The 26,620-nt window shown below is 36.7% G+C and overlaps 1 protein-coding gene across 7 annotated transcripts in view; it reads left to right on the top strand.

Moving 5' to 3' along the window:
- The window catches only part of DYNC2H1 (dynein cytoplasmic 2 heavy chain 1), a 413,209-nt gene that overhangs the window by 134,329 nt on the left and 252,260 nt on the right, over positions 1-26,620 (top strand). For all 7 annotated transcript variants that reach the window (XM_072611238.1, XM_072611237.1, XM_072611242.1 and 4 more), the window contains 8 exons: positions 1,229-1,358; positions 7,457-7,612; positions 8,213-8,472; positions 10,138-10,384; positions 15,214-15,365; positions 20,565-20,709; positions 25,396-25,498; positions 26,171-26,338. In XM_072611238.1, the coding sequence (XP_072467339.1) occupies positions 1,229-1,358; positions 7,457-7,612; positions 8,213-8,472; positions 10,138-10,384; positions 15,214-15,365; positions 20,565-20,709; positions 25,396-25,498; positions 26,171-26,338 (1,361 nt within the window). The remainder of the gene's footprint in view (positions 1-1,228; positions 1,359-7,456; positions 7,613-8,212; positions 8,473-10,137; positions 10,385-15,213; positions 15,366-20,564; positions 20,710-25,395; positions 25,499-26,170; positions 26,339-26,620) is intronic.

The following is a 26,620-nucleotide window of genomic DNA, read 5'->3' as shown; positions in this document are numbered from 1 at the left end:
CCGTTGTTCTGTGGCTTCTGCTGCTCCAGAATTCGCCGGTGGTTCTTTTTTTACAGATATTTTATGGGCAGTGGGCCCAACTACTTCTTAAAGAGGCCTATTCACTCAGTGGGCCTTACCTCCTCTAAGTGAGTGCCTAGAAAGGCCCAGGTCTCCCATTGCATCCTGGGCCACCTCCAGTTATCCTGATGAATATCAGGTCACTGGATTCAGATGGCTCTGGAGGAAAAGTGAGGCTAGTGACCTGCATAGCCCTCCCTCACTCCAAACAAAGTCAAGTGCAAGTCATGTCATCATTTCTCTGATGGCATGGTCTTCTTGGAAAAAAAAAGGATGAACACAACAACAAAACATCTTATCACAATAATGAATTCTAATTAAAGATATAGTTCATTTTGATGATTACGAGGCCTTTTTGACATAAACATGCTGTATGAACAAAAATAGAATTTCAGCATTCTTCTCACCCCTCCTCCCATCCTATTACAGAGACAAAGTCTACAGTATTCCTCTTAAAATGAGTACTAGAATTTCTTTAATATTATCTTGCAGTCATTTGTGCAGAGAACCCCTATTAGTGATTTTCTTTTTTGAAAATTATCTGTTTTGAGATCATGTATCATGATTAAAAATGTTTGAATGTTTGAACATTTAATTTTTTTATTTGAATGATAATTATGTAACATGTACTTTAAAATAGGTTTAAAAGACAATCTGATTCCCAGAATTAGCATGGATATTTTTCAAAATTATCTACTCAAGAATTTACTAAATCATAGATACTACATTATTCTCATCATATAGTATTGCATAGTTAAGATTTTTATCAGTGGAAAAATGGAGAAGTCATTACTTTAGAAAAGCCTTCTAATTTCCATACTGTGAGTCTGGACATAGTGGAGAATATTGTAAGAGTAAAAACAGAGGAGATATTAGGGTATTTTAGCTTGAGAGTATAGTACATTCAATGAGGAAGCAAACAATATGTAATTCATCTTTTTTCATTTATTCAGAAAACACAGTCTTGACAGGGGGCTAATATGCATTAGAGGTCTTCAAGCAAAGATGATTTTTGCTTTTAGTTCTTTAGTAATTTACATAATATATAAATAAAATAAGCAGAGAAAAAAACCTTAAATTTTAATGAGAACAAAAATGATATTATTTTTAAAAGTTTATAATTGCTGATTGTATGATCATTTTAATGCTTGTGTTTTATTTTTTCTAGTGATGAAGAGACGGATCTTGATTCTTTGATAAAATCTTGGTTGAGGAACCAGCCTGATAAATATAGAACTAATCTTGAAAACTGGATTGGAGATTATTTTGAAAAGGCTTTACAGTGGGTTCTTAAACAGGTCAGGTTAATCACTTAGTTTGCTGACAGTTACATGTTTATCTTGATTTTTCCCTTTGGATTCTAGGTGCGATAAAGTATACTCTACTAGCTCACAGAGAGAGTTGCTGTACTTTCCATGTTATATTTATTTTGCAGCTCACATACAGTTTTGAAATTGGTCAAACATTAAGAGTCAATAAATATTTATTTTTCATCTACTGTATACCAGATACTGTTAGGCATTGGGGTTTTAAAAAATGAGAGGGGAAGAGGAGGGGAAGAAAAGGGGAAGGGGAGATGACAGTTCCTGCCCTTAAGGATATTACAATCTAATTAGCTTGGTGACTGGATAGTTTTGAATAATTGTTTACATAAAAGTTTTAGCTGAGTTGTATGCCAAAGGTCAGGGAGTTTCCTGGACAGTACTGATTCCTCCCTTGTTTTATTCAGATTTCATTTCTTTTGGGAAGAAAAAAACTCTGTATTTTGCCTTTTTAGTCAATGTTTGTTAGAGACTATAATTATCTCTAAGTGTTACCTCTTAGAAACAAAGGTGAAAAAGGATAGGGTTTTCTACTCTTTATTGAAAATTTGCCTAGACTATTTTGGTTTACATTTTTTCTTGTTTTTTTTTTTTTTTATATTTAGTATTTTATTTTTTCCCAGTTACATGTAAAAGCAATTTTTAACATTTGTTTTTAAAATTTTTGAGTTTCAAATTCTCTCCTTCCTCCCTCCTTTCCACCCCTCATTGAGAAGGCAAGCAATTCTATATAGGTTATACATGTGTAGTCATGTAAAACATCCATAATAGTCATGTTGTGAAGGAAAACAGACAAAAAACTGAAGAAAAATAAAAGAGTTTTAAAAGAGTATGCTTCAATCTGCTTTCAGACTCCATCAGTTCTTTTTCTGAGATGGGAAGAATTTTTTATCATTATTCTTTCAGAGTTGTCTTGGATCCTTGCTTTGCTGATGATAGCTAAGTCATTCACAGCTGATCATCTTACAATATTACTGGTACTTTGTACATAGTACTTTGATTTACATTTTTATACTGACCATGAAAAAAAGACAAAATTCTACAGCGAGGTAAAATTAAAGATACTAAAGTCAATCTTAGGGTTTTAAAATTTGCTTCAAGAGAATAGTGATAATTTAAGTGCCTAAGACCCTGAGAGAACTCCACCCAGAAGCCAAACCTTTATGGATAAAGAAAGCCTCTAGACTGAACTTATTCCTCTACCTTCTCCATCCCAGAGATTCTGAACTCCAGGCTTTTATCCTTCAGACTCCATTCTGTCTCCCACTACCCAATCTCGTAATACCATTCCTTTTAAACCTATTCCCTCTCCTTCACACACTCCTCTTCCATCTTCTGGATCTCACTGTGACCTGGTGCCCTCTTGCTGATGCAGCCTTACTGAATTCCTTTCCTAGCACTGGTTGCACTTTCAATAATCTCTCCCCTTTGTTCCCCCTACATCCACCCTTCCCAGCTGACTAACTGATCAAGGTAGATGAATTAGAATACTCATTGTTCCCTTTTGCCACTTCCAGGTTCTTCTTTTACCACTATCACTAAATAACCTCTTCTCCTTTGAGGTTCAGTCAGTTCACTTCTATGGCCTGAGCAAAATTCTGGCAGTTACTGACTGCCTTCCAGAGGACATTCCCTTATTTCTGTAGTGGATTCAATGCCTGGCTCACAATCTTTCTTATCTTGTCAACTCCTGTTCTCATACAGGGGGACTTCAGTATACATACTGATGCTTCCTCACACACCTCACCTCACAGTTCCTCAGTTTGTTCATTGAGACAGTCTGCTCCTCCATTCCACCTCAGTTATATACAAAGGGTATGCTCAGTCATATCCTTGATATTACCATCACCCATAAATGCCCCATTTTCATGCTTATGAACTCTGAAATTCCCTTATCTATTCCCAGTCTTTGTCATTCTACTTTTCCCCATACCTGACATCTGTAAACTCTTTTGTCCACACTGTAATCTTCAATCCCTCAAACCCCTTGGTTTTGTTCTCAGGCCATCACCCCTGCCCTAACTGCACTCTTCTCCCTTTGTCATTTTGACCCCATGGTGCATCATTTCATTCCTACACTGTCTTCTTATCTTGTCAAAGAATCTGCCCTTCTAAGCGTCAACTTTGGATCATTCCATCATCCACTGCCTTTGCTCCTACACGCTGGTTGCTAAATGAAGTTAAAGAAAACCCACAAACCATGCTAAGGGGGTCCACTACAAATTTATATTACATATCATCACGCAAGGCAATCCTTTTGCTCTTCTCTAGTTAACTCCCAGTCCCACCCACCACAGCAGATCTCAGACCTCCCAGGGCTTCCCTTCCCCCTACTCTCTCAGCTGAGAAACTTGCCTCATATTTTAATGAAAAAACTTTGGACCATTTATTTCTCCTCTTTCTCATTTCACATCATTTATTTGCCACTCTGTCCTCCTTCACCTCTTTCTCATATAATGAAGTGGCTCTTCTTTTTGTCAAGGCAAACCCCCTTGTATGCACAAGCAATACCATTCCATTTTGCCTTCATTTATCACATCAGGTCGACCCCTCTCTCATCTTCCTTCACTCACTTATCTGTTATTTCTCCCTGTCAACTGACTACTTTCCTAATGCCTACTAACATGCCTGTTTCCCTGATCCTGAAATAGATCCTCACTTGATCCATCCATTCCTGCTAGGTTTTGTCCCATGTTTCTGTTGCCTTTTGTGGTTAAACTCCTTGAGAAGGCTGCCTCTTAAAGGTGCCTCCCCTTCCTCTCCTTTTACTCTCTTCTAACTCTATAGAATGACTTCTGATCTCATGATATAAATGAAACTGCTCTTTCCAAAGTTACTAATGGTCTCTTAATTGCCACATGTAATGACTTTTTCTCAGACTATCATTCTTCTTGATCATTGTGTAGTCTTTGACACTTTTGATCGTCATCTGCTTGATAGTCTCTTCTCTTAAAGTTTTTGGGATATTGCTTTCTCTTTGTTCTTCTCGTGCCTCTCTGACTATTCCTTCTCAGTCACTTTTGCTTGGTCTTTATCTAGGTCATGCTCACTAACAATGGTCTGACCTGTCTCTTCTCCCTATTGTCTCAATCAGATTCAGTTTTCATCTCTATACTGATCATCCTTACATTTACTTCTACATCTAACTTCTGTTTTGAGCTCCTGTCTTGTGTCTCCCACAGCCTATTGGACATCTCAAACAGGATGTCCCATAGACATTTTAGACCCAACATGTCCAACAACTCATCATCAAACTCCTTCCTTCTTATTCACTTCCCTTTTACTGTCAGAGTACCACTATCCTCCCAGTCACCTGGGCTCACAATCTTTGTATATCTTCTACTACTCACTCTTGCCTTCCATGGTCAATTTATTTCCAACACTTATTAATTTTATTTTTGCAATATTTCTCATATGTGCCACTTTATCTCTTCTGCCACTGCCACTTATACCCCAGTGCAAGCTCTTATCACTTTCCACCTGCAATATTGTAATATTCTACTTATTGGTTTACCGGCCAGAAGTGTCCCAACTCTACTTCATCCACCATTCAGCTGTCAAAGTGAACTTTCTAAGGATCAGGTCTGATCATGTCACTCCTTTACTCATTAAGCTCTAGTGGCTTCCTATCATCTCCAGGATCAAATATATAATCCTCTGGTTGACTCTCTGTGGCTTTCATAACCTACCCCTTCCTACATTTTCTTCTTCCTAAACCTTACTGTGCTCCATGTGCTCTCTGACCTAGTGATACTGACCTCACTGCTGATTCATACAGAAGACATTCCCCGCTCCTGATACCATGCTAGCTATATCCAATGTCCAGAATGCTTTCCTTCTCCATCTCTGCCTCCTCATGAGTCTAAGCTAAAGTCCCACCTGTTTAAGAAACCTTTCGCAATCCTTTTTCATCTTAATCACTTGCCTTTGAAGAAAATAAAAATGGGTCATATGACTAACTAGATGGAAGACTAGACATTTTCTGTCATCCTTGTGACCTCTCAGACCTCTCCAAGTTATCTCTTGCACAGTTAGGTGCAAGAGATAAAGTAATTTCAGCTTTTTCCACAGTCCCAGACACCAGGAACCCTAATGAGGTGAAAACTGAACAGCAGCAAAGAAAAATCTCTAACACTTCATGTGTTCACTCACTAAGCACCTCCCTCCCTGTCTCTGAACAAGCCAACCCATGTCCTTGTAATAGAACTCAGCTCTATCCCACCTCTTTCTGAAGAGCAGAAGTGAAAGGCAGAAGCTTGTTCTGGTTGGGACAGCAGCATGATGCTCACAGCCACAGCAGAATTTAGGGTTCAACCAGAACACTGAGGAACCAAAAAAACTGGTTCAGGACCTTTGATATGACTGTATCTCACTCCACCAAGCCACTCTCTAGGTAGAGCAGAGAGACTCTGGGCAGTAGCTTGGGAGGAGGCTGAAATGGCTTTGAGGTCTACTACCTACGGAAATTGCAGTTAGTGGAGGAGTCAAAATTGAACTGTAGGGAAATTTTTTTTTTTATTTAAAGACTGAAAAGTACCAGAGATTTCAGGAGGAAAAAAAAAACTTGATTAAAGACCTCTTCTTAAGTAACATCAGCTGCCTGTTTTGTAAGTAAGAGTGGACTGTTTGCATGAGAAATTCAATGTATAGTCATGTAATAAGGAAAAGGCAGGATCTATCAACCACCAACAGTCTTTTTTGACTTGGTGTTTCTCTTTGGATATGGAGAATACTGAGGCCCAATTCATATGCCACATCAAGTTTATTTTTCCTCCTTTCCCCTCTCCTCATGTTTCCATTCTTCTTAGTCTGGAATACCAGTGAAATAGGCTACCATACCTGGTAGATAGATATGCTGCAGGTCCCAATGCTGCTGTTGCTGGTCTTTGAGGGATGAAGAGTTTCCAGGACACACTGTGCTTAGGATGGAGTATAAAAGAGATCTGGTTCATGGATCATTGTTGGGCACAGGTGTTGTCTTTGAACATTGTAAGGACATGGTTGCTAGAGAAATCCTCATTCTTTATATTTCCTTGAGTGGCTCCTTTAAACCAGCATGCTTCTCTTAAGGAATCATCCACTGTAGGAAGTAAATCGCTGCTATGTGCTGCTGTAGAAAGATGGATTTGCTTTGATAGAGTCTGAATGAGACTAGGTTCATAATGATTCAGTTCTGTTGACTGCTGAAAATGGATCAGAGATATATAGAATTCTTCCAGTGATTTGGACAGTGTGCAAGAACCTGAAGAATCTTCTAGTTTTTGTGGTTCTTGTGGTTCTTGACTGTTTTCCCAAGTACCCTGATTCCTGGTGATTAAAGACCTGAAACAGATAAACCAAGGACAACATCAATAATAGAAGAGATCATGACCTCCAGATTTGCCAGAAGAGTCAAGATATATATGAATATATGTTACAAAGCAAAAAATATAACCCCTGATGAAGCAGAGGGCCTTGTAGATCCCCAAAAGAGTTGAGACCATAGTAGGAAGTTCCAGAATGGTTTAAAAGAGAAGCAAGAATTGTGAAGGAAGAGTTTATGATCTTCACAGCAGAAATAATTGACAGAATACAAAATTGGTGATGTTTCACTAAAGAAATAGTCTATCTTTATATAAAAATCAACTTAACCATCTAACTAACTATCTTCTTACCCTCTTTCTCATAACTATTAACACAAATACTGTTTTCAGGCTTTCTATTATTATGGAAGGAAACTAAGTTTTATATAAATTTAGTATTCAATAATTTGCCCATTTTTGTAGATTTTTGAATTCTTAGAATGTATCTTAATCATTTTTTAGCCCTTTATCTATTAGGTCCCTACAGTACAAATTAATAGACTGCCATATACCCAAGGTGATGGACATTTACTATTATTTCTCATTTGAATTTAGATATCAAATTATTCAAATGCAAAGTAGAGTTGACTTCTGGACCTTATTTTTAGTGGATAAAATTCTATTAAGTGATAAGGGTTTAAAGGTGACTTGTGGAAGAATTTAGAAGCTTTTACTCTGATATTTGTTGACTTATGACCATTTGTTTTCTCTTGTTCAAATTTTCTTCTGCAGAATGACTATGTTGTGGAAACAAGTTTGGTTGGAACTGTGATGAATGGTTTGTCTCATCTGCATGGGTGCAAAAGTCGAGAAGAATTTATTATTGGCTTGATGAGGGGACTTGGTGGAAATCTTAACATGAAATCAAGACTAGAACTCACCAAAGAGGTAATTGGTGGCTTTTTTTGTATTATATTCGTCCCAAAACATCATTTTTCTTGTCATTTGTCATTCACTTTTAACCCTCATATCAGGAAAGAGAGTTTGTGGAGAAACACTGAGTTATTGAATAGTGAAGTAATTTGATCAAACGTAATGGGAAGATAGCTTTCTGAATGATAGTTTATAGAGGGGACAAACTGGAAGACGAAAGATAGGTTAGCAGATTTTTATCATAATTCATATCATCTTCAGCTAAAGAAAGCATGGACTAACATGGTTATAACTTTAGCTGAAATCAGAGAATAAATAGGAGAAATATTTTAGAGGCAGAATTGACAAGACTTGGCTACTGATTGCATATGGAGGTAAGGAAAAGGATAGAATTAACCTGAATCTTAACATTACTATTAAGATTACGTATTTGACACAAATTTTAATTTAAAAAGTCATTTAGTATTTTCACTAAGTTCGAGTTAGTAGTATCTTTTAGAGTTAGTAGTTCCTTGTTAGAGTTAGTAGTATCATTTGTTAGTATTTAAGATAATTCTCTACAACTGAAGTTTGCTGCTGTGTGGCAAATGTCATAACTTTCTTTTTCCTCTCAAGATTTTTAGCTGGGTACGAGAGTCACCACCAGATCCTCATAAACCAATGGACACATATTATGATGTAACTAGAGAACGTTTAGCATCTTATTCATTGAAGAAACCAGAAAATCTGACTGCCGATGACTTCAGTAATAGCCAAACTCTCCCGGTCATTCAGACTCCAGACATGCAGAGAGGCCTAGATTATTTCAGACCATGGTTAGGCTCTGATACTAAGCAGCCTTTTATTCTTGTAGGACCAGAAGGATGTGGAAAAGGGTAAGAACTGAATAATGTGAACTAAGGCATATTTTTGTGTACTTATACCAAGAGTTTATGATATTTTGTAGTATATTTAAGAATTTTTGTTGTTTTCCTTTTGAATAAATTATTGTATTCTGGAAAGTCCTTTGGCATTTTAGCCACTTGGAAAAGAAACACGATATGGAAATTAGATCCTTTTCTTTTCCTGTGACTGAAATTTCTTTTTGCTAGATGACAGAATCTTGCTAATGATTAATTTTTAGATTTCTGGGAAGATTTTACTTTCAATAAGGCACTTACAAAAATAATGGAAGATTCAAGTAAACTTTTAAGTGAATATATGACATGCTTATGAAATGTAAGTCTTTCACTTAACCCTCTAGTTAATAATTATTTTGTAAAATAATGGAACTAGATATTATCATAGACATTTGAAATGGAATTATAGGCTTTAAAAATTGATGACTATTTTTACATGTCTTTTTTTCCCAAATATATATTAGTTTCCTGTATTGTTATTCAGTAGTATTCAATCGTTTCTGACTCTTTGTGAGCCCATTTGGGGTTCTTTTGGCAAAGATACTACAGTGGTTTGCCATTTCCTTATCCAGCTCATTTTACAGATAAGAAAATGGGCCAACTACCCAGGGTCACACAGCCAGTAAGTGTCTGAGGCCAGATTTGAACTCAGGAAGATGAATCTTCTTGATTCCAGCCCTGGCACTCTTTGCACCATTCTACCTAGCTACCATGTATGTTTGTGCATGTGTAGTATGTATGTATATTATATGCATTTGTATATACACACACATACTTTTATATATCCATTCACACACATATATGATACATGTGCATATTTTGACATCTTTTCATGTTCTTTTTATTTGTTTTGTCTGTTCTATACAGCTTATCCTTAAGTACTCTTGAGATGGTATGCTTTTAATTGTATCTGTTGAAATGCTCTCAGTAAACTTATTTTTCTCTGTCACTTCCTATTTTGTAAAGTGATATCCCTCATATTTTTGTTGCCATCATCTTCTTTAAGATTTCTTAAAGAGATTTTGTTTTAAACCAGGACTTCCTTTGTAGGTTAAAGGGTTTTCTTTTGGTTTCTTTGTGTAGTGAACAAATTACTTTGGCTAAACATCATTAAGAATTGGCTATAGTGTTGATGTCTCTTCTTTTACTCTTTTCTTATTTATTTTTTTGGTATCAATAGCTTATTTAAATGTCAGTTCAGAATCACTTTAACTTTGTACTGTTATCATTTTTATTCTTCCAATTTGGTATTGCTCTTGATCAGTGCCCTAACAAATTACTGGTAGATTGTATAAAGCTGATGAAGAAATGATGTCTTTACTGGAAACCACCTGCTTCCTATCTGTTAGAATTTAATGAATTTTATTTTTTTCTGAAATTATTTGGTATCTACCACATAAGGTACAGGCTGTTGTCTTTCAGAGATCAGACTCATTCTGTTACTAGGACTATGTTAGAACCAGCCATAAGTCATGTTACATTGGCATAACCTTCAAAACACTTTGAAAAGGTTTATAAAATACAAATTCCTTCCTAGGATCAGGCATTATAGTAGGACTGGAGAAAGGAGTTTCTTATTTTATTTAAAAAACACTGTATTTTTATGGCTTTCAAAATTTCATTTATTTCAACCTTTTTTAGAATGCTGCTTCGATACGCCTTTTCTCAACTCCGTTCCACTCAAATTGCTACAGTTCATTGCAGCGCACAGACTACTTCTCGACATCTCCTGCAGAAACTGAGTCAGACTTGCATGGTAATCAGTACTAATACCGGCAGAGTATACAGGCCAAAAGACTGTGAAAGGCTGGTCCTATACTTAAAAGATATCAACCTACCTAAGCTTGATAAATGGGGAACCAGCACTCTCGTTGCTTTCCTACAGCAGGTGAGTATGTCCATTTGTTTTATTTTAATAATTGAAAAGCCTTTTATAAACTGTTCTGGGCATATCTAGTTTTCTTTAATTCAACTTGTAGAAATAATATTCTGATCTGTTAGAGAATCTTCAGTTATTAGAATAAAAAGTAGGGAATTGAAGGGTAGGCTATTAGAACAAGAAGGTATGTGTTTATCCTATTGTCACCATTTATAACAGCTTTCCTTAGGAAGTAGTTAGCTCTTCCAAGACCCATCTAATAAAACGTTTTAGTTTCCATGGCATATCCTAGATATAATAATGCTATCCACTCCCTTTGCCCAGTTCTCCCTCCTCCAGAAAACAAAAGAAGAAAGAAAAAAGTCATTGACTCTAATACGTAGGTTTACTAAAACTAGAAGAATTCTTTCTTTGGTTCTGGGACAGAGAATTATTCACTCAAATCCTTAGGTATTAATTCCTTTAGTAATAGGTGGGATTTCTGTTCATTCCTGTTTATTCCCTTTTGCTTCTTATGTGACCTCTGCCTCCTACTTTTCTCTTTTTGTCCAACTAGTAATATGAAATTAGTTGAATTCTTTGCCCATTCCCCTACCACAGTATTGCTCACCACTAAATAATTAATTCATCTTTTATGATTTATTTCAGATGATGAGCACCACAGAAAGATTAGGTAAAAGAGCAGGGATGTTCAGATCAATTGAGGCCTTTTTAAGAAGACTGTGTGAGAGATATCTTTGTAGGCATCAGGGAATGATCTATTAGAGAGGAAGAGATTAAAGATTAAAGGGAGAGTGGGGGTGATTGAGTGACCAATGTACTGGAGAAGAAAGGGTCAGGAAAGTCCTTAGATAAGAGGGAGTCAGTCCTTGAGCAGAGTTTTGAAGGAAGTTAGGGATTCTTAGGGGGGAGGTGGTGAGTTCATTATGGGCATTGTGGGCAGCTGAGGTACAGGAATGAGAGATGGAATGTAGTGGTCACAGAATAGCAAGAAGATCAGTGTGTCTGGACCACGGAGCACAGGAAAGAGAATATTCTGTTGTAAGATGTGAAAAGTAGGCCATATTGGGAATGACTTTAAATGCCAAGCATAAGAGCTCATATTTCTTAAATGTGTGCCTTACTACAAGTATGTAGTCTGCTTCTCCTCTTCCTTCATAATTTTTCTTACTTTATTTTGAAAACTAGAACAATTTACTTTTTGTCCTTCATGGTTTTCATTTTTGATTTCCTGAAATATAGCTCTGAAAATACAAGCTTTTCAAAGCCCCTTGTGTCATAAATGGAGTTACTCCACTTTAACCTTAAAACCCAAATCATCCTGATTTTCACTGAATGGCTCATAATAGCCTCAACCCAAGCATCTGTGGCTTATTGTTTAGGATTTTATGGCTTAGAATGAGTGTAAATAGCAATTGTTTTCTATTTTGGCTAGAAACTCCAAAGGTCTTCTCCCAGACCAGTGTCTCTCTGATGGTAAACTGAGTCATCATTTGTCTCAAATCTTACCCAGAGCTTAGATGTTGAATGGGAGTGGCCTCAGATAAATTGAAACCTGGGAAATACCTTAATTTAGAAAGGCCAAGGTCAAAGTCACATACTTCGTTCTGGGTCACTACCAGTCATCTTGACCTTTGTCTTGCCTTTGGACTTCATTGACTCTGGAGGAGAGAATGGAGCCAGTGACTTTTCCTAACTCTGCCCATTCATATCCAATTCATGTGTAAGTCAAGACACTACTGTAGTGCTAGTAATGTCATTGGCTCTCTTTCGGAGTGAACAAATCATTTTTGTATGTTAAGTAGAGGAATAACATGGTCAAAGCTGTTCTTTAGGAATATCACTTTGGTCCTCTGTGGAGGATGGGTTGGAGAGGAGAGAAGCTTGATACAGGGAGTATCTCTCAGGTCTCTTTCAGCTCTCTTATGTTGGTTGTTATTTAATCAATTAATCCTGTCTGACTTCTTCTTAGCAAAGATACTGGAGTGGTTTGCCATTTTCTTCTCCAGCTCATTTTATAGGTGAGGCAAATAGGGTTAAGTGATTTACCCAGGGTCATTGTTGTTGTTTGTTTTTGGTTCTCAAAGAGGACCACAACATTAGGAAGGTGATGCCATGATGTGCTAGTGAATGAGATTTAAGTGAGGCAGCACTGTGCAAAGTCCCCAGCCTCACTCTTTCCTCCAGAGCTATCTGGGTCCAGTGGCAAGATCTAGATCAGGATGACTGGACATGGCCCTGGATACAGTGGGAGACATTGTGCTTTTCAAGCTAGGGTCTTTCCCAGGTCTTAGTTGACTGAGTCAGTGCCCATTCACTGATTTAAGACTAGGTGTCACACAGCTTATTAGAGTTTGAGACTGAATTTCAGCTTAGGTCTTCCTGACTCCAGGATAGGTACTCTGTTTACAATGTCATGCACTTATTATTCTCTCAATCTTTGGAAGTTAGTACATTTGTCCAGAAGGTTCACCTTTGTCAAGGTACTCCTGAATTCAATAATTTATATTTTTCATAGTTAAATATGTTTTCATTACAAAATCTTAAAATTCTTACTAAAATGACATAATACATGTAAACAAAATTAAAATCTGCCCATATTGCTTCCAAAGCTCAGTGCTATCATAACTGAATTTAAGGCACATTATTCTCATTAGCCTCTAAAATGATTCCACTTAAGAGAGAGTGACAGTCTTGTGGTTAAAACATTTAAATCCCCAGAGACAATCAGAATTCTAGTTAATATTTCCCCAAAGCCTAGGAAGATGTTTATGGTCAGTACACAAGTAGAATATTTAGAGGTGCCCCCTGTTAGAATAGGACCAATGGGGATTGGTAGCACCTATGTTGCCTTCACTAATGGGGAGGGTTAGGATTACAAAGGGGTTAGATAGAGTTTGTCTCCAGTCACCTCCTTGCAGTCCCTCTAAAATATCTCTAAGAATATCACAGACCATTGAGTATGTACCTAAATGCCAAATGGGATTTAGAATCTAACACTAGAAATGACCAGTTGGAACAAGACATGAAACTATTGCTCATATATTCAATTACATTATAAGGAAGAAAAATTAATTATCTTTGGCCTCTGGTTACAAAGTTGTATGTACAGTTTAAGGTTTAGCACCTTAAATTAAAAAAAAAATTTATTAACCTGGTAGTCTGTTACCAATATCAGATGGTCAGGAACTAATATTAGAATGGCTATATTTATTTTATTGAAGAATTTATTCAAGAAAGGAATTTATTTAATAAAGAAAAAAAAATGGTTTAACAGGTCCTGAAAAAAGAAATGTTAAAAGTTTACCAATTTTTAACAATAAATTTAGATTCATCTGTTGTTTTTAATTCATTTAGAAATCTATTTTATGGAGGGAGCTCAGACTTAATATGTGGATGAACATTTAGAAGTTGAGAATAAAATATGCTTATAGGTATACCCTATGCATATGTAATCATTAATTAGGTGTTCTAAAATATGACTGCTTAGAAGGGGCAGTAAGTCCCATAGGAATAGTACTTTAAATAAAAGATATGTTTCCAGGTGAGATTGAGTGTCAACAATATATAAAATGGAATTACCTTAAATTGGTACATAATCCTAAGTGAGGAACACTGGACAGCTAGAGGGATGGGAATAAGAGAAGACATTTACGCAAGTACAGTGACTACTGTAATGGCCATAGGCATAGTCCTTAGCAGAATATGGAGTGTTATTTCCCCAACATTTGCATCAATCTTGAGTATACCAGTAACTATTCACTTTTTTTTATCATGTTTTATGCAACTGAGTGACTGTTGAGGAAATCTCCTTTAACTGATAAAGTGTAAAAGAAAACACCATCCATTTCTGTTTCACTTACATTCATTTTTTTTTCTGATTATATTATCTCACTTTCATTTGTCTGTTCAGCTTCTACGGGAAGCCTTTCCCAGTCCTTAACTCCAGTGCCTTCCTCCTATTAATTATATCCAATTTAACCTGTAGGTAGTTTTTTATATATTTGTTTACACGTTGTCTTCCACGTTACACTGCTAAGCTCCTTGAGGGAAGGTATAATCTTTTATCTCTTCTTGTATTCCCAGCACTTAGCACAGTGTCTGACACACAGTAGGCACTTAATAAATGTTCACTTTCTTTTTTTTTTTTCTTCTCCTCCTGTGGTTCATTTTGTATTTGGCTGTTAGATCAAGTGTTTCCTTCTTAATTAAGCCACTCATTTCTGTCATGTTTTCTCTAAGATCTATGGGGGAGAAGTCTCTGCCCTGCCAGAACTGGATTACATGGTGACTGAGGTTGGCTCAGTCAGTTTCTCTGCCTGTCTTCCTGAGGCAAAAGGCGGAAAACCTCTCCTTTTCCCCTTCTTCCTCCTTTATCTGCACCTTCTGTTTGCTCTTGCTTCATCCTGCACACCAAGGGATGGGGCATGCCCCCACTATCAATAATATATACGGATGGAATTAAACTAAAGCTTTTGTTTGTGTCCTTGCCTTAGCAACTTCATATTCATTTTGGAATACATGCACTGAAAAAATTAGCTCTTGGCTAGCAAAAAAGAAATTTCCTGTGTTTTATGGTTTTTCATATTCAGGGTGAAAAGATTTTTCAAAACTATATGTTATTAGTGCAGTGGTTTAACAATATCCCCTTCAGGTGAAGTAAAAATATTTAAAGCATGAGTAAATGGTTTATAGAAAGTACATAGGAATACATAGAAAATTGTTATTAGCTGTACTTTTAGAATACTTTTGTATTATTTAAGAAAACATTTTGAAAGCCATATATTTATAGATGTTTATAGTATTTTAAATAAATTTCATACTTTGTTTTGGAAAAGGTGCTGACGTATCAAGGATTTTATGATGAAAATCTGGAATGGGTGGGTTTGGAAAACATCCAAGTGGTAGCTTCCATGTCAGCTGGAGGAAGATTAGGAAGGCATAAGCTCACCACCAGGTTTACTTCTATTGTTCGTCTTTGTGCAATTGAGTAAGTTTCAGTTTATTTTTTCAGTATATTTTGAATTTTTGTAGATGTGTTTAAAATGGATTTCCCTTTTAGATAATATTGTGATCGTAACCATTGACTGAAAATATGAACAAATATAATTTAAAGTCAATCAATCAATATATATTTATTAAGCCCCTACTATAAGCCAGGCACTGTGTACTGTGAATCAAAATTATCTTGTTGCTCTCTTGATTTCTTCTTTTGTTTCAGAAACCACTTATAGGTAGGAATTTAGAACAAAAAAATGATTGAAACTAATGTTTATTTATCAGAAGTACCTAGAGAATCAGAACAAAGGCTCTACCCTACTCAGTCTGTATGTGGCAAATGCCAAGGTGATATTTTCTAAATTCAATCAACTCTTGAGTCAGCACTTATTTTTAAGCACCTGCTTTGTTTCAGGCATTGTGCTAGGCACTCTGAATACAAATTTATAGATTTCAGTGCTGTAGTGGAAGGATGTCTGGACTTGAAATCAGAAGATACTGGAGTATGAAAATGATGTCTGACACCAGCTGGAAGTGACTTGGTTAAGGCACTTATTAGTGCCTCAGTTTCCTCATATGTATAATGGAAAATAATAATGCTTATGTTATTGACTTCTTAACAGGTTTATTATGAGGCAAGTGCCTTACAAACTCTCCATGCAAAATGAATACAAGTGCTTATTGTCATCAACAATTACGCTGTTATTACTATTTCATATAATAAACATAAGAGTATTCGCTAGATTTTTACAGCCATGATTAAAGATAAAGAAATTCATCACTGCATATCAAATGCTTCCTAAAGTGCCTTTTCATCTCTTGCGACTTTGTTGGGCTAAATAATGATAGTTGGCATTTATATAGAACTTTTACAGTTTGTAGAATGCATTCTTCCTCACAACTCTTTGAGGTCAGCAGTGGAGGTATTATTATGCCTCTTTCCTGGAGAGGAGACTGAGACTCAGAGAGATTTGCCTTTGGTCATAAAACTAATCAGTGACAGACTTGGGATTGGAAGCCATGTCTTCATAATAAAAGCTTAGTGGTTTTTCTTTCCCCCACTTTACCATGCTGTTTAGTTTTTTTAAAAGTAGAAATGTAACCATAATTCATGAATGTCCCTTAGCTGCCTGACGTATTAGCTTTATTTCTTAGGTTACTTGGTCCAGGCAGAGCTGCCTAAGTCATTCTGTGAGTGAACAAGCATTTATTAAGAGTTAACTATATTTCAGGCACTATAAAAACAAAAACAAGCAGGAAGATTGTTCCTTTTCTTAAAGTATTTACATTCTTATTGGAAAAGACAAATACAAAGAAGCTGAAAAGTGTATTTGGTAGAAGGGGGAGATGAGAGTACTGGCTGAGGGGAGGTGGACACAATGTTGTAGGGAAATTTCAGAGAGTCAAAAAGGCAGCTGGGAGAGTAATAAAGCCATGACTGCCTGGGTGCCCACTTTAAAATGGAAGTTCTGGGAGTACCCAGCCAATAAGAAGGAAAAGCAGCGGGGATGGAGGAAACATCCAAAGGAAGAAGTCAGGGGTGGCATGAGCATTCCATGTGAAGAGATGCTGTGGCACTGCATTTTAGATAAAATTAAGAGAGGCAGTGGAGCCACATAGAAATGAAGGATGAGCAATTTCTTTGATGACTTCAAAGGAGATTCTAATACCTATTAGTAACTTGAACTCCATTGTTTTGTTTTTTTTTTTATAAATTTATTTATTTAACTTTTCAACATTCATTTCCACAAAATATTGGGTTCCAAATTTTCTCCCCATTTCTCCCCTCCCCCCATCCCAAAATACAGAGCATTCTAATGGCCCCTGTCACCAATCTGCCTTCTCTTCTAACATCCCTCCCTTCCCTTATCCCCATCTTCTCTTTTGTCCTGTAGGGCAAGATAACCTTTCTATACCCCATTATCTGTATTTCTATTTCCTAGTTGCAAGAACACTACTCAACAGAGTTGTTCCTAAAACTTTGAGTTCCAACTTCTCCCCATCTCTCCCTCCCCACCCATTCCCTTTGGGAAGGCAGGCAATTCAATATAGGCCGTGTCTGTGTAGTTTTGCAAATGATTTCCAAAATAGTCGTGTTGTGTAAAACTAACTATAATTCCCTTCATCTTATGCTGCCCCCCCACTCCTTCTGTTCTCTCTTTTGATCCTGTACCTCCCCAAGAGTGTTGACTTCAAATTGCTCCCTCCTCCCACTGCTCTCCCTTCCATCATCCCCCCCCACCCTGCTTATCCCCTTCTCCCCCACTTTCCTGTATTGTAAGATAGGTTTTCATACCAAAATGAGTGTGCATTTTATTCCTTCCTTTAGTTGAATGTGAGGAGAGTAAGCTTCATGTTTTTTCTCTCACCTCCCCTCTTTTTCCCTCCACTGAAAGTCTTTTATTTGCCTCTTTAATGAGATAACCTGCCCCATTCCATTTCTCCCTTGCTCCTCCCAATATATTTCTCTCTCACTGTTTAATTTCATTTTTTAAAGATATGATCCCATCCTATTCAATTCACCCTGTGCTGTGTGTGTGTGTGTGTGTGTGTGTGTGTGTGTGTGTGTGTGTGTGTGTGTAATCCCACCAACTACCCAGATGCTGAAAAAAAGTTTCAAGAGTTACAAATATTGTCTTTCCATGTAGGAATGTAAACAGTTCAACTTTAGTAAGTCCCTTATGATTTCTCTTTGCTGTTTACCCTTTCACGCTTCTCTTGATTCTTGGGTTTGAAAGTCAAATTTTCTTTTCAGCTCTGGTCTTTTCATCAAGAATGCTTGAATGTCCTCTATTTCATTGAAAGACCATTTTTTCCCCTGAAGTATTATACTCAGTTTTGCTGGGTAGGTGATTCTTGGTTTTAGTCCTAGTTCCTTTGACTTCTGGAATATCATATTCCACGCCCTTCAATCTCTTAATGTAGAAGCTGCTAGATCTTGTGTTATCCTGATTGTATTTCCATAGTACTTGATTTGTTTCTTTCTAGCTGCTTGCAACATTTTCTCTTTCACCAGGGAACTCTGGAATTTGGCCACAGTGTTCCTAGGAGTTTCTCTTTTTGGATCTCTTTCAGGAGGTAATCAGTGGGTTCTTTCAATATTTATTTTGCCCCCTGGTTTTAGAATATCAGGGCAGTTTTCCTTGATAATTTTATGAAAGATGATGTCTAGGCTCTTCATGGCTTTCAAGCAGGCCCATAATTTTTAAATTCTCTCCTGGATCTGTTTTCCAGGTCAGTTGTTTTTCCAAGGAGATATTTCACATTATCTTCCATTTTTTCATTGGTTTTGTTTTGTGATTTCTTGGTTTCTCATAAAGTCATTAGCCTCCATCTGTTCCATTCTAATTTTGAAAGAACTATTTTTTTCAGTGAGCTTTTGAACCTTCTTTTCCATTTGGCTAATTCTGCTTTTGAAAGCATTCTTCTCCTCATTGGCTTTTTGAACCTCTTTTGCCAATTGAGTTAGCCTATTTTGAAAGGTGTTATTTTCTTCAGCATTTTTTGGGATTTCCTTTAGCAAGGTGTTGACCCACTTTTCATGCTTTTCTTGCATCCCTCTCATTTCTCTTCCCAGTTTTTCCTCCACCTCTCTTACTTGATTTTCAAAATCCTTTTTGAGCTCTTCTATGGTGTGAGCCCACTGAATATTTATTTTGGATGTTTGGGATACAGAAGCCTTGACTTTTATGTCTTTCCCTGATGGTAAGCATTGTTCTTCCTGATCTGAAAGGATGGGAGGAGATATCTGTTCACCAAGAAAGTAACCTTCTATGGTCTTATTTTTTTTTTCCCTTTTTTTGGGGATTTTTCCAACCAGTTACTTGACTTTTGGGTCCTTTGTCAAGAGTAGGGTATACTCTGGGGACCTGTAAGATCTCAGTTCCTCCAAGGTGGCACAATCAAGTGTGTATTACTGGTCTGGGCGCAGGGAAGGATTTTTGTGCTTAGAATCTTAGCAGAGTTTCCTCTCCACAGGCACCTGACCTCCAGTTCTGCCAAGCTAGCACGGGGCGGGGGGTGGGGTGGGGGGGAGGGGGATTCAGTCAAGCTGTGGGGGCAGGGCCACCATTCAGTGCAGGACAAAGACCAGCTCCCTCAGTGCCCCCAGGGTTTTTTATGATCCACCAATGGTCTCAGGTTGCTGTAGGGGCTGCTGTGAGAACTCCTGCTGCCTGCCTGATGGGGCCTCTGCAGCTGCTGCCTGAGGCTGGAGCTATGGGAAAGTCCTTCTCCCTTCCTGGCCAGCTGAAAAAGCCCCCGTCACTGACCTTTGGTGCCTGTGGGTTGAGGGATCTGAGGACACAATGCTGTGACTGGAGATTCTGCCCTTGAGGGCTGTTCAGGAGCGGTGCCCGTGAGGCCATGGCTGGGTTGGGCTCCATGCTCCACTCCACATCCGGTGCAACCGACGTTTCCCGTGGGCCTTTCATGTCACCCTGGGCTGGAAATCTCCTCCACTCTGTTGTTCTCCACTTTTGCTGCTCCAAAATTTGTTGAGAGTCACTTTCTATAGGTATTTTATGGGGTGTGTGGGGAGACCCTGCATATGTATGTCTTTCTACTCCGCCATCTTGGTTCTGCCCCCCAACATTGTTTAGACAGAAGATAACTCAGAAACTCTCATTTTGTGACAAAATTTAATGTGTTATGTTATCCTGATTCTTTATCTTTTTTCGTTAATAAGCAAACTTTTTAGTTCTTTTGTCAATCTGGTATTTTGAATAAGGTGAAATAAGGTTTAACTTCTGCATTTTATGAATACTTGCATGTTTTGTTGGCAGCTCATTAACACCCACTGTGTTGCTCTCTAATTTGTGCTTAATGGTTTCTTTCAAGGTATTATAATACTAAAATATCATATCATTACAAATGTTCCTTGATCATATAAGTAATAGCTATATTCTGAAAATTAAACTCATTATTTGATTGTTATTTTTTCTTCATGTTTTTACATGAAGAATATTTCAAAATTTTCTCACTGTAGTGCTAGTTAATTTATCTTTTAATTTTCTGTTGTGTGATTTTTGCATTTCTCAAAGCAGGGAATATCTATCATAAATGAAAATGTTGGTATATTTTAAAGTTTATTACTTTGTCTTTTCCCTTAGTTTTATATAAAGGAAACCTAAACTTTGTAATATGCATTCATATAAGTTCTCCCTCTCTCCCATTTTTACGTCTTTTTTAGTTATCCAGAAAGAGATCAATTACGAACAATTTATGGAGCATATCTGGAACCAGTTCTGCACAAAAATCTAAAGAACCATTCCATCTGGGGTTCTTCATCAAAGATTTATCTCTTAGCAGGATCTATGGTACAAGTGTATGAACAGGTATCAGCATTTTATTCTTTTATGTAAATTGTCTCATAGCTTTGTGTTTTTTTTAAGTTTATGAAGTGCATATATGATAATTAATATATTTTGTAGCAAATACTGGCTCATCTTGTTAAGCTTTAACTCCCAGGATTTAAGGGCAGTTGCAGCTGTTGAAGAAGTTTCTCATTAATAAAAGGTATAATCCATTGACATGTATCAATAGCTAATAATGTTTTAAATAGAATTTACAAATATGTCATTTACAACATATCATTAACCATAATTTTCCTTGTTACTTAAAGTCATTCTTTTTGAGTTAAAAAAATTTGTTATGATCACATATTGTACATTTTAAACTTTCTAGAAGATTGTGTTACATTATATGAACAGGTACAGTGGTTAGAGTGCTGGACGGGAGACAGGAGGATTCATCTTCTTGAGTTCAAATTTGGTCTCAGACAACTACTAGCTATATGAACATGGACAAATCACTTAGCCCTGCTTGCCTCAGTTTCTGTAAAACTAGCTGGAGAAGCAAATGGCAAATCACTCCAGTATCTCTGCCAAGAAAGTCCCAAACGTGCTCATGCAAAGTTAGACACAACTGAAACAACTGAACAAAAACATCAAACGTTATAGTGGGAGGGAGGAGCAATTGAAAGACAAGAACTATATTAATTAGTTAAACAAGCATTAATTAATTTTTCTCCCAATTTATTTTTGATTTTCAACATTCAATTCCACAAGTTTTAAATTATCTCCCTCCTCCTTCTGGCCCTCCTTCCCCAAGATAGTATGCAGTCTGATACAGGCTATACACATATCAAAAACATTTTGAACTGTATATATGATAGATTATCATTACATGATATTCCTATCAAACATATTTTCACTTTAGTCATGTTGCATAGAAGAATTATAATGAAGTGGAGAAACCATGAGAAAGAAAAGAGCAAAACAAAATAAAAGAAAAAAGAAAATAGTCTTCTTCGATCTGTGTTCCAGCTCCACAGTTCTTTCTCTGAATGTAGATGGTATTTTCCATCTTGACTCCTTTGGCATTGTTTTAGGTCCTTCCATTGCTGAGAAGAGATGTCTATCAAAATCAGTCATCACACCCTGTGGTTGTTTCTGTGAACAATGTTCTCACTCCCTTCACTCAGCAACAGTTCATACAATTCTTTCCACGCTTTTCTGAAGTCCTCCTGTTCATCATTTCTTATAGCACAATAGTATTCTATTACATTCATTTACCACAGCTTGTTCAGCCATTCCCCAATTGATGGGCATGCCCTCAATTTCCCGTTCTTGGCCACCAGAAAAAGAGCTGCTATAAATATTTTTGTACATGTGGGTTCTTTTCCCATTTTGATGATCTCTTTGGGATACAGTCCTAGAAGCCATATTGCTGGGTCAAAGGGTATGCACATTTTTATAGCCCTTTGGACATAGTTCTAAGCATTAATTAATTTTTAAACATTGATGTAAATAAATTTAAATCCCTATGATATGGCAGATCTATAAATCTACTTTTCCTGCTTTTCTATGCTGTCTTTATCAGACAGTTTTCCTATAATTACATTAGCGATAAAGAGCAAAACATGCACAGGGCAGTGCTGGTTACTAAATCCTCCTTCATGAAACTAAAACAGAGTTGACTTTTACTTCCTAGTGTCTTCTTTAACTGTAAACCATTGTCTTTCTTAAATTGTTTGTTACTTTGTAATATCTGAACTTCTACTCAGAGCCTTTTGTCTTCTTCCATTACTTTCTTAGCTTCCTAACTTCTATATCACTGTCAAGGGCACCTCCAACTTCCCAGTTGTTCAGGCTCACAATCTTTGGTATCAGCATTGACTCTTCATTCTCTCTGTCTCTCACCTTGAATAGCCTGTCATTTGTCAAGTCCTCTTGTTTCTGGCTTTGAGTATGTGCACACAGAAATTTGCACATAGATTGCTTCTTTCTTCCCTCTGATACTCCATCCACCTTGGTGCAGACCCTCACACCTCATACTTGGAATATTGTAGTAGCCCTCTGGGTTGGTCTCCCTGCCTCAAGTCTGTCCTCTCTAATTCATCCTTCATTCACCTGTCAAAATGATTTTCTTCAAATGAATGACTGACCATTTCATCTCCAATATTCCATAAACACCAGTGACTTCTCATTGTCTCCAAGACCAAATTTTAAAATGGTTTTTAAAGTCTTTCATAACCTGCCTCCCTTTCTACTTTTCCACTCTTTTTAAATCTTAGTCCTTTCTATGTAATCTGCGATCCTGTGACACTGGCCTCGTTGTTGTTCCTCATGCAAGACACTCCATCTCATGACTCTTAAGTGTTTTTACCAGCTATCTCCCATTCCTGCAGAGCTTTTCCTCCATGCCTCTGCCTCTTAACTTTCTGGTCTTACTTCAAATTTCAGTTATAATCTCACCTTCTAAAAAAAAATAGCCTTTCCCATTCTTCTTCACTCTTTATCCCTTCCCTCCGAGACTGTACCCAATTTATTCTGTAAAACCTTGTTTCTAGGTAATTGTTTGCATATTGTCTTTTAGACTAAGAGCCTCTTGAGAGCAGAAACTGAGGATACCAAGAAAGACAAAAAGCCATCCATACTCTCAAGAAGCTCACAATCTGAAAGGCAATATGCCAACAACACAGTGGGCACTTAATAAATGCTTGTTGGTTGACTGACTGTCACTATCATCCAAAGAATTTACATATTGAGAAAAAATTGATAATGCTGATTTTGGTGCTATTTTGAAAATAATTTTATTTATTTCTGTATCATAAGAATTATCATTTCATGATAGCAATTCATATATACATGTAAGTACTGAATTCATAAGATCTCTGGTTTTGCTTTTCATAAATGAGGTGACTGTCAGAGCAAACAGATTTTACCATAAATCCACTTGTGTTTATTTTCTCATTTCTTTTATAATGAAGAGACCATAGCATCACAGATACATTATGTTCTTACATCAGTAATTCCACTATCAGTTCCTTTACAGTACTGGTCAAGTACAGTGGTCTTCAGTAAGAAGAAGTGTAGAACAGCTTCGATGGAGAGTGAGAGAGGGAAGCAATTAAGAGGAATGAAAACACAGTGAGGAGAGCCCAGTTAAAGCTGAGAACTTGAAGGGATAAAACTCCTAGGTGCCTGGGATTTCTTCTGGTACCATTTAGAAGCCTTTGAGGAGGATGGGAAAGGGTCGAGGTCTGGCCAGAGATGACAGAGGATTAGGGTGAGGGGATTTGTGAGTAGAGGAGAGTATAGAGTTGAAATAGAGCCAAGACAGGAAAAAGGAGAAAATAGGCATCATGCCCAGAGAAAGAAAGGAAGTGTGGATGGGTGAAGGGATTGGAGGTCTTAGTAAGGTGGAATAATAAGTTTAAGAGCTAGGAGTCTTAGGGACTTTCTTTTACCTCTTTTTGTATCCCTATTATTTAGAATACCTAGCACATAGGAAGTGCTACATTAAGTATCATCATCAGTAATAGGAGGAGGAGGAGGAGTGTAGGCGTTTAATAAATGTTGATTGATTGCATAATAACTAATAATAGTATCTAACATTTATATAGTGCTTATAATAGTCATTATTTCATTTAATCCTCGTGACAACCTTAGGAAGTAGGGGCTTATCTTCTTTTTACAGATGAGGAAACTGAGACAAACAGAGGATAACTTGCCTAGGGTCACACATCCAGTAAGTGTCTGAGGTTGCATTTGAACTCAGGTCTATCTGACCCCAGGTCCAGTGCCATATCCTTTGCACCACCTACCTGCCACATAAACACATATATGTACATGTAAATGTGTATGTATATACTCATATACTTACAAATACCTATCATGTATTATATGTACCTTTTTCTTTGGTGCACAATTGTGGCTATATTGCTCTAGGGGAAACTTGGTGTGGAAACTCTCAGCATCAATGTGCTGGAAACTCTGAACTTTACATTGCTGAAGAGCCTAAAGGTTCCTTAGGCACTGAGAGTTTAAATGATTTACCCATGGCTGTACAACTAATCAGAAACTTGAACTCTGGGTTTCCTGACTTAAACTAAACTAGTCTACAATCTCTCTCTGTCTCTCTCTCTCTCTCTCTCTCTCTCTCTCTCTCTCTCTCTCTCTCTCTCTCTCTTTCTCTCTCTCCCCCTCTCTACCTCTCCCCCCCCCCTTCACACACACACAAACACACATTTGGATATACATGTATGTGTATGTATGTATACACCCATACTTTCATCATACACACTTCCCTCAGTTGAATAACATAAAATGCAAAGTTGGTAACACTGAATTAGGAAGAAGTTAGGAGATTAGGAGTGTAGTTCTTTGAGGGCCTTAAAACTCATGTTGAGGAATTTGAATTTGTCCTTAAAGGTAAGAATTCATCACTCTAGTTTTTTGGGCAGAGGAATAGCATGATTAAGATGGTTATTTATGCCTAATGGTTCCTGTAAATATTGTGTGAAATTGAGTGGAGGGAGGAAAGACTGGAGAATAAGTCCTACTGTAGGATTGTTGCAGTTATTCAGATATAGAGTGTTCAGGACCAAAATAAGAGTCATGACTCTTGAAACAGATAGATAGACGTAATGTGCTTTACTGGCAATATCAGGTCTGACATCAGTGCCAAATTTTATAGTACTCTTATTGTATATTCTAAAAAATAAATTATCGTTTCAGGTACGAGCCAAATTTACGGTTGATGATTATAGCCATTATTTGTTTACTCCTTGCATTCTTACTCAGTGGGTTCTTGGATTATTCAGATATGATTTAGCAGGCGGTAAGTTTTCTTTTCATGCTATGAAATCATACTTTTTTTCTTTAGAAATCAGAGTATTTCATTTTTTCCCACAAATACATATTAAATAAGGCTGGCAAGTTTATGTTTACTTGTATTTTGTTTGTCAGGGTATTTTCTGTGACTGTTAAGAGAACATGATTGAAAGCTATGAAGTTATTTTGCATATATACCCTTTAGCTAAGGTTTGGTTGTTTTTTGCATAATAAATAACTTTTAAATTAAGTGCTATTTATTTTAAGCACATTTAGATGATGATGTATAACATGATAAAAATAATTATGCTAAATATGATAGTTTTCCATTTCTTTTAGAATAGTTTTTTTGTATTTTTGATGACCTTAAAAAGGTCATATTTTTCTATTCTCCTGCCTTTAGTCATGTCTGTACTTAAGTAATCCTTGAAAGATAGCTTACCCTATGGAAATGATTAAGTGAATAACAGTATTAGAGCTAACATATGATGAACAGATGTGCACACACTTTGATATAAAATGGAAAATAATGAATTTTTCCCTTTTATTATATCTCTCTGGTGCTACATTTCTGGTATGTAGACTTTATTTCTTTGGTTATTTCTAACATTGTTTTGAGATTATGGATTTTGAAAGTATTCATTAAAATGCAGCTGAAAAGCTGTTTTGTACTTTTTAGTATCATCAAATCATCCACTAGATTATGTGCTGGAAATTGTGGCATATGAAGCTCGTCGTTTGTTTCGTGACAAAATTGTTGGTGCAAAAGAACTCCATTTATTCGATGGTATTTTAACATCTGTCTTCCAAGGAGACTGGGGTTCAGATATATTGGATAATATGGCAGGTATGTATTCTGAAAGTACATACTGTAACATATAATTACTATAAAAATTATCAATTACATATAAGAGAGAGTTTAATGTTTTTCTTTTTTTGATTGAATCTGCTCATATTTCCTTCATTTTCTAAATACAGTAAAACTTCATATAATTTTAATACTCAGAATTAAGATGGACTTTTCTTGTTTACTGAGTGTTGAGCAATTTTGCCTATAGTAATGCAAAAAAAAAAATAGCAAAAGTTATCTTTAGTAGCAATGTCCTAAAAATCCAAAGGATGGAATTAT

Source organism: Notamacropus eugenii, chromosome 5, assembly GCF_028372415.1.
Source record: "Notamacropus eugenii isolate mMacEug1 chromosome 5, mMacEug1.pri_v2, whole genome shotgun sequence".
In the NCBI taxonomy this organism is placed as follows: Eukaryota; Metazoa; Chordata; class Mammalia; order Diprotodontia; family Macropodidae; genus Notamacropus; species Notamacropus eugenii.
Note: the sequence above shows the minus strand (reverse complement) of the source record. Positions and strands in the feature narration are given on the sequence as shown.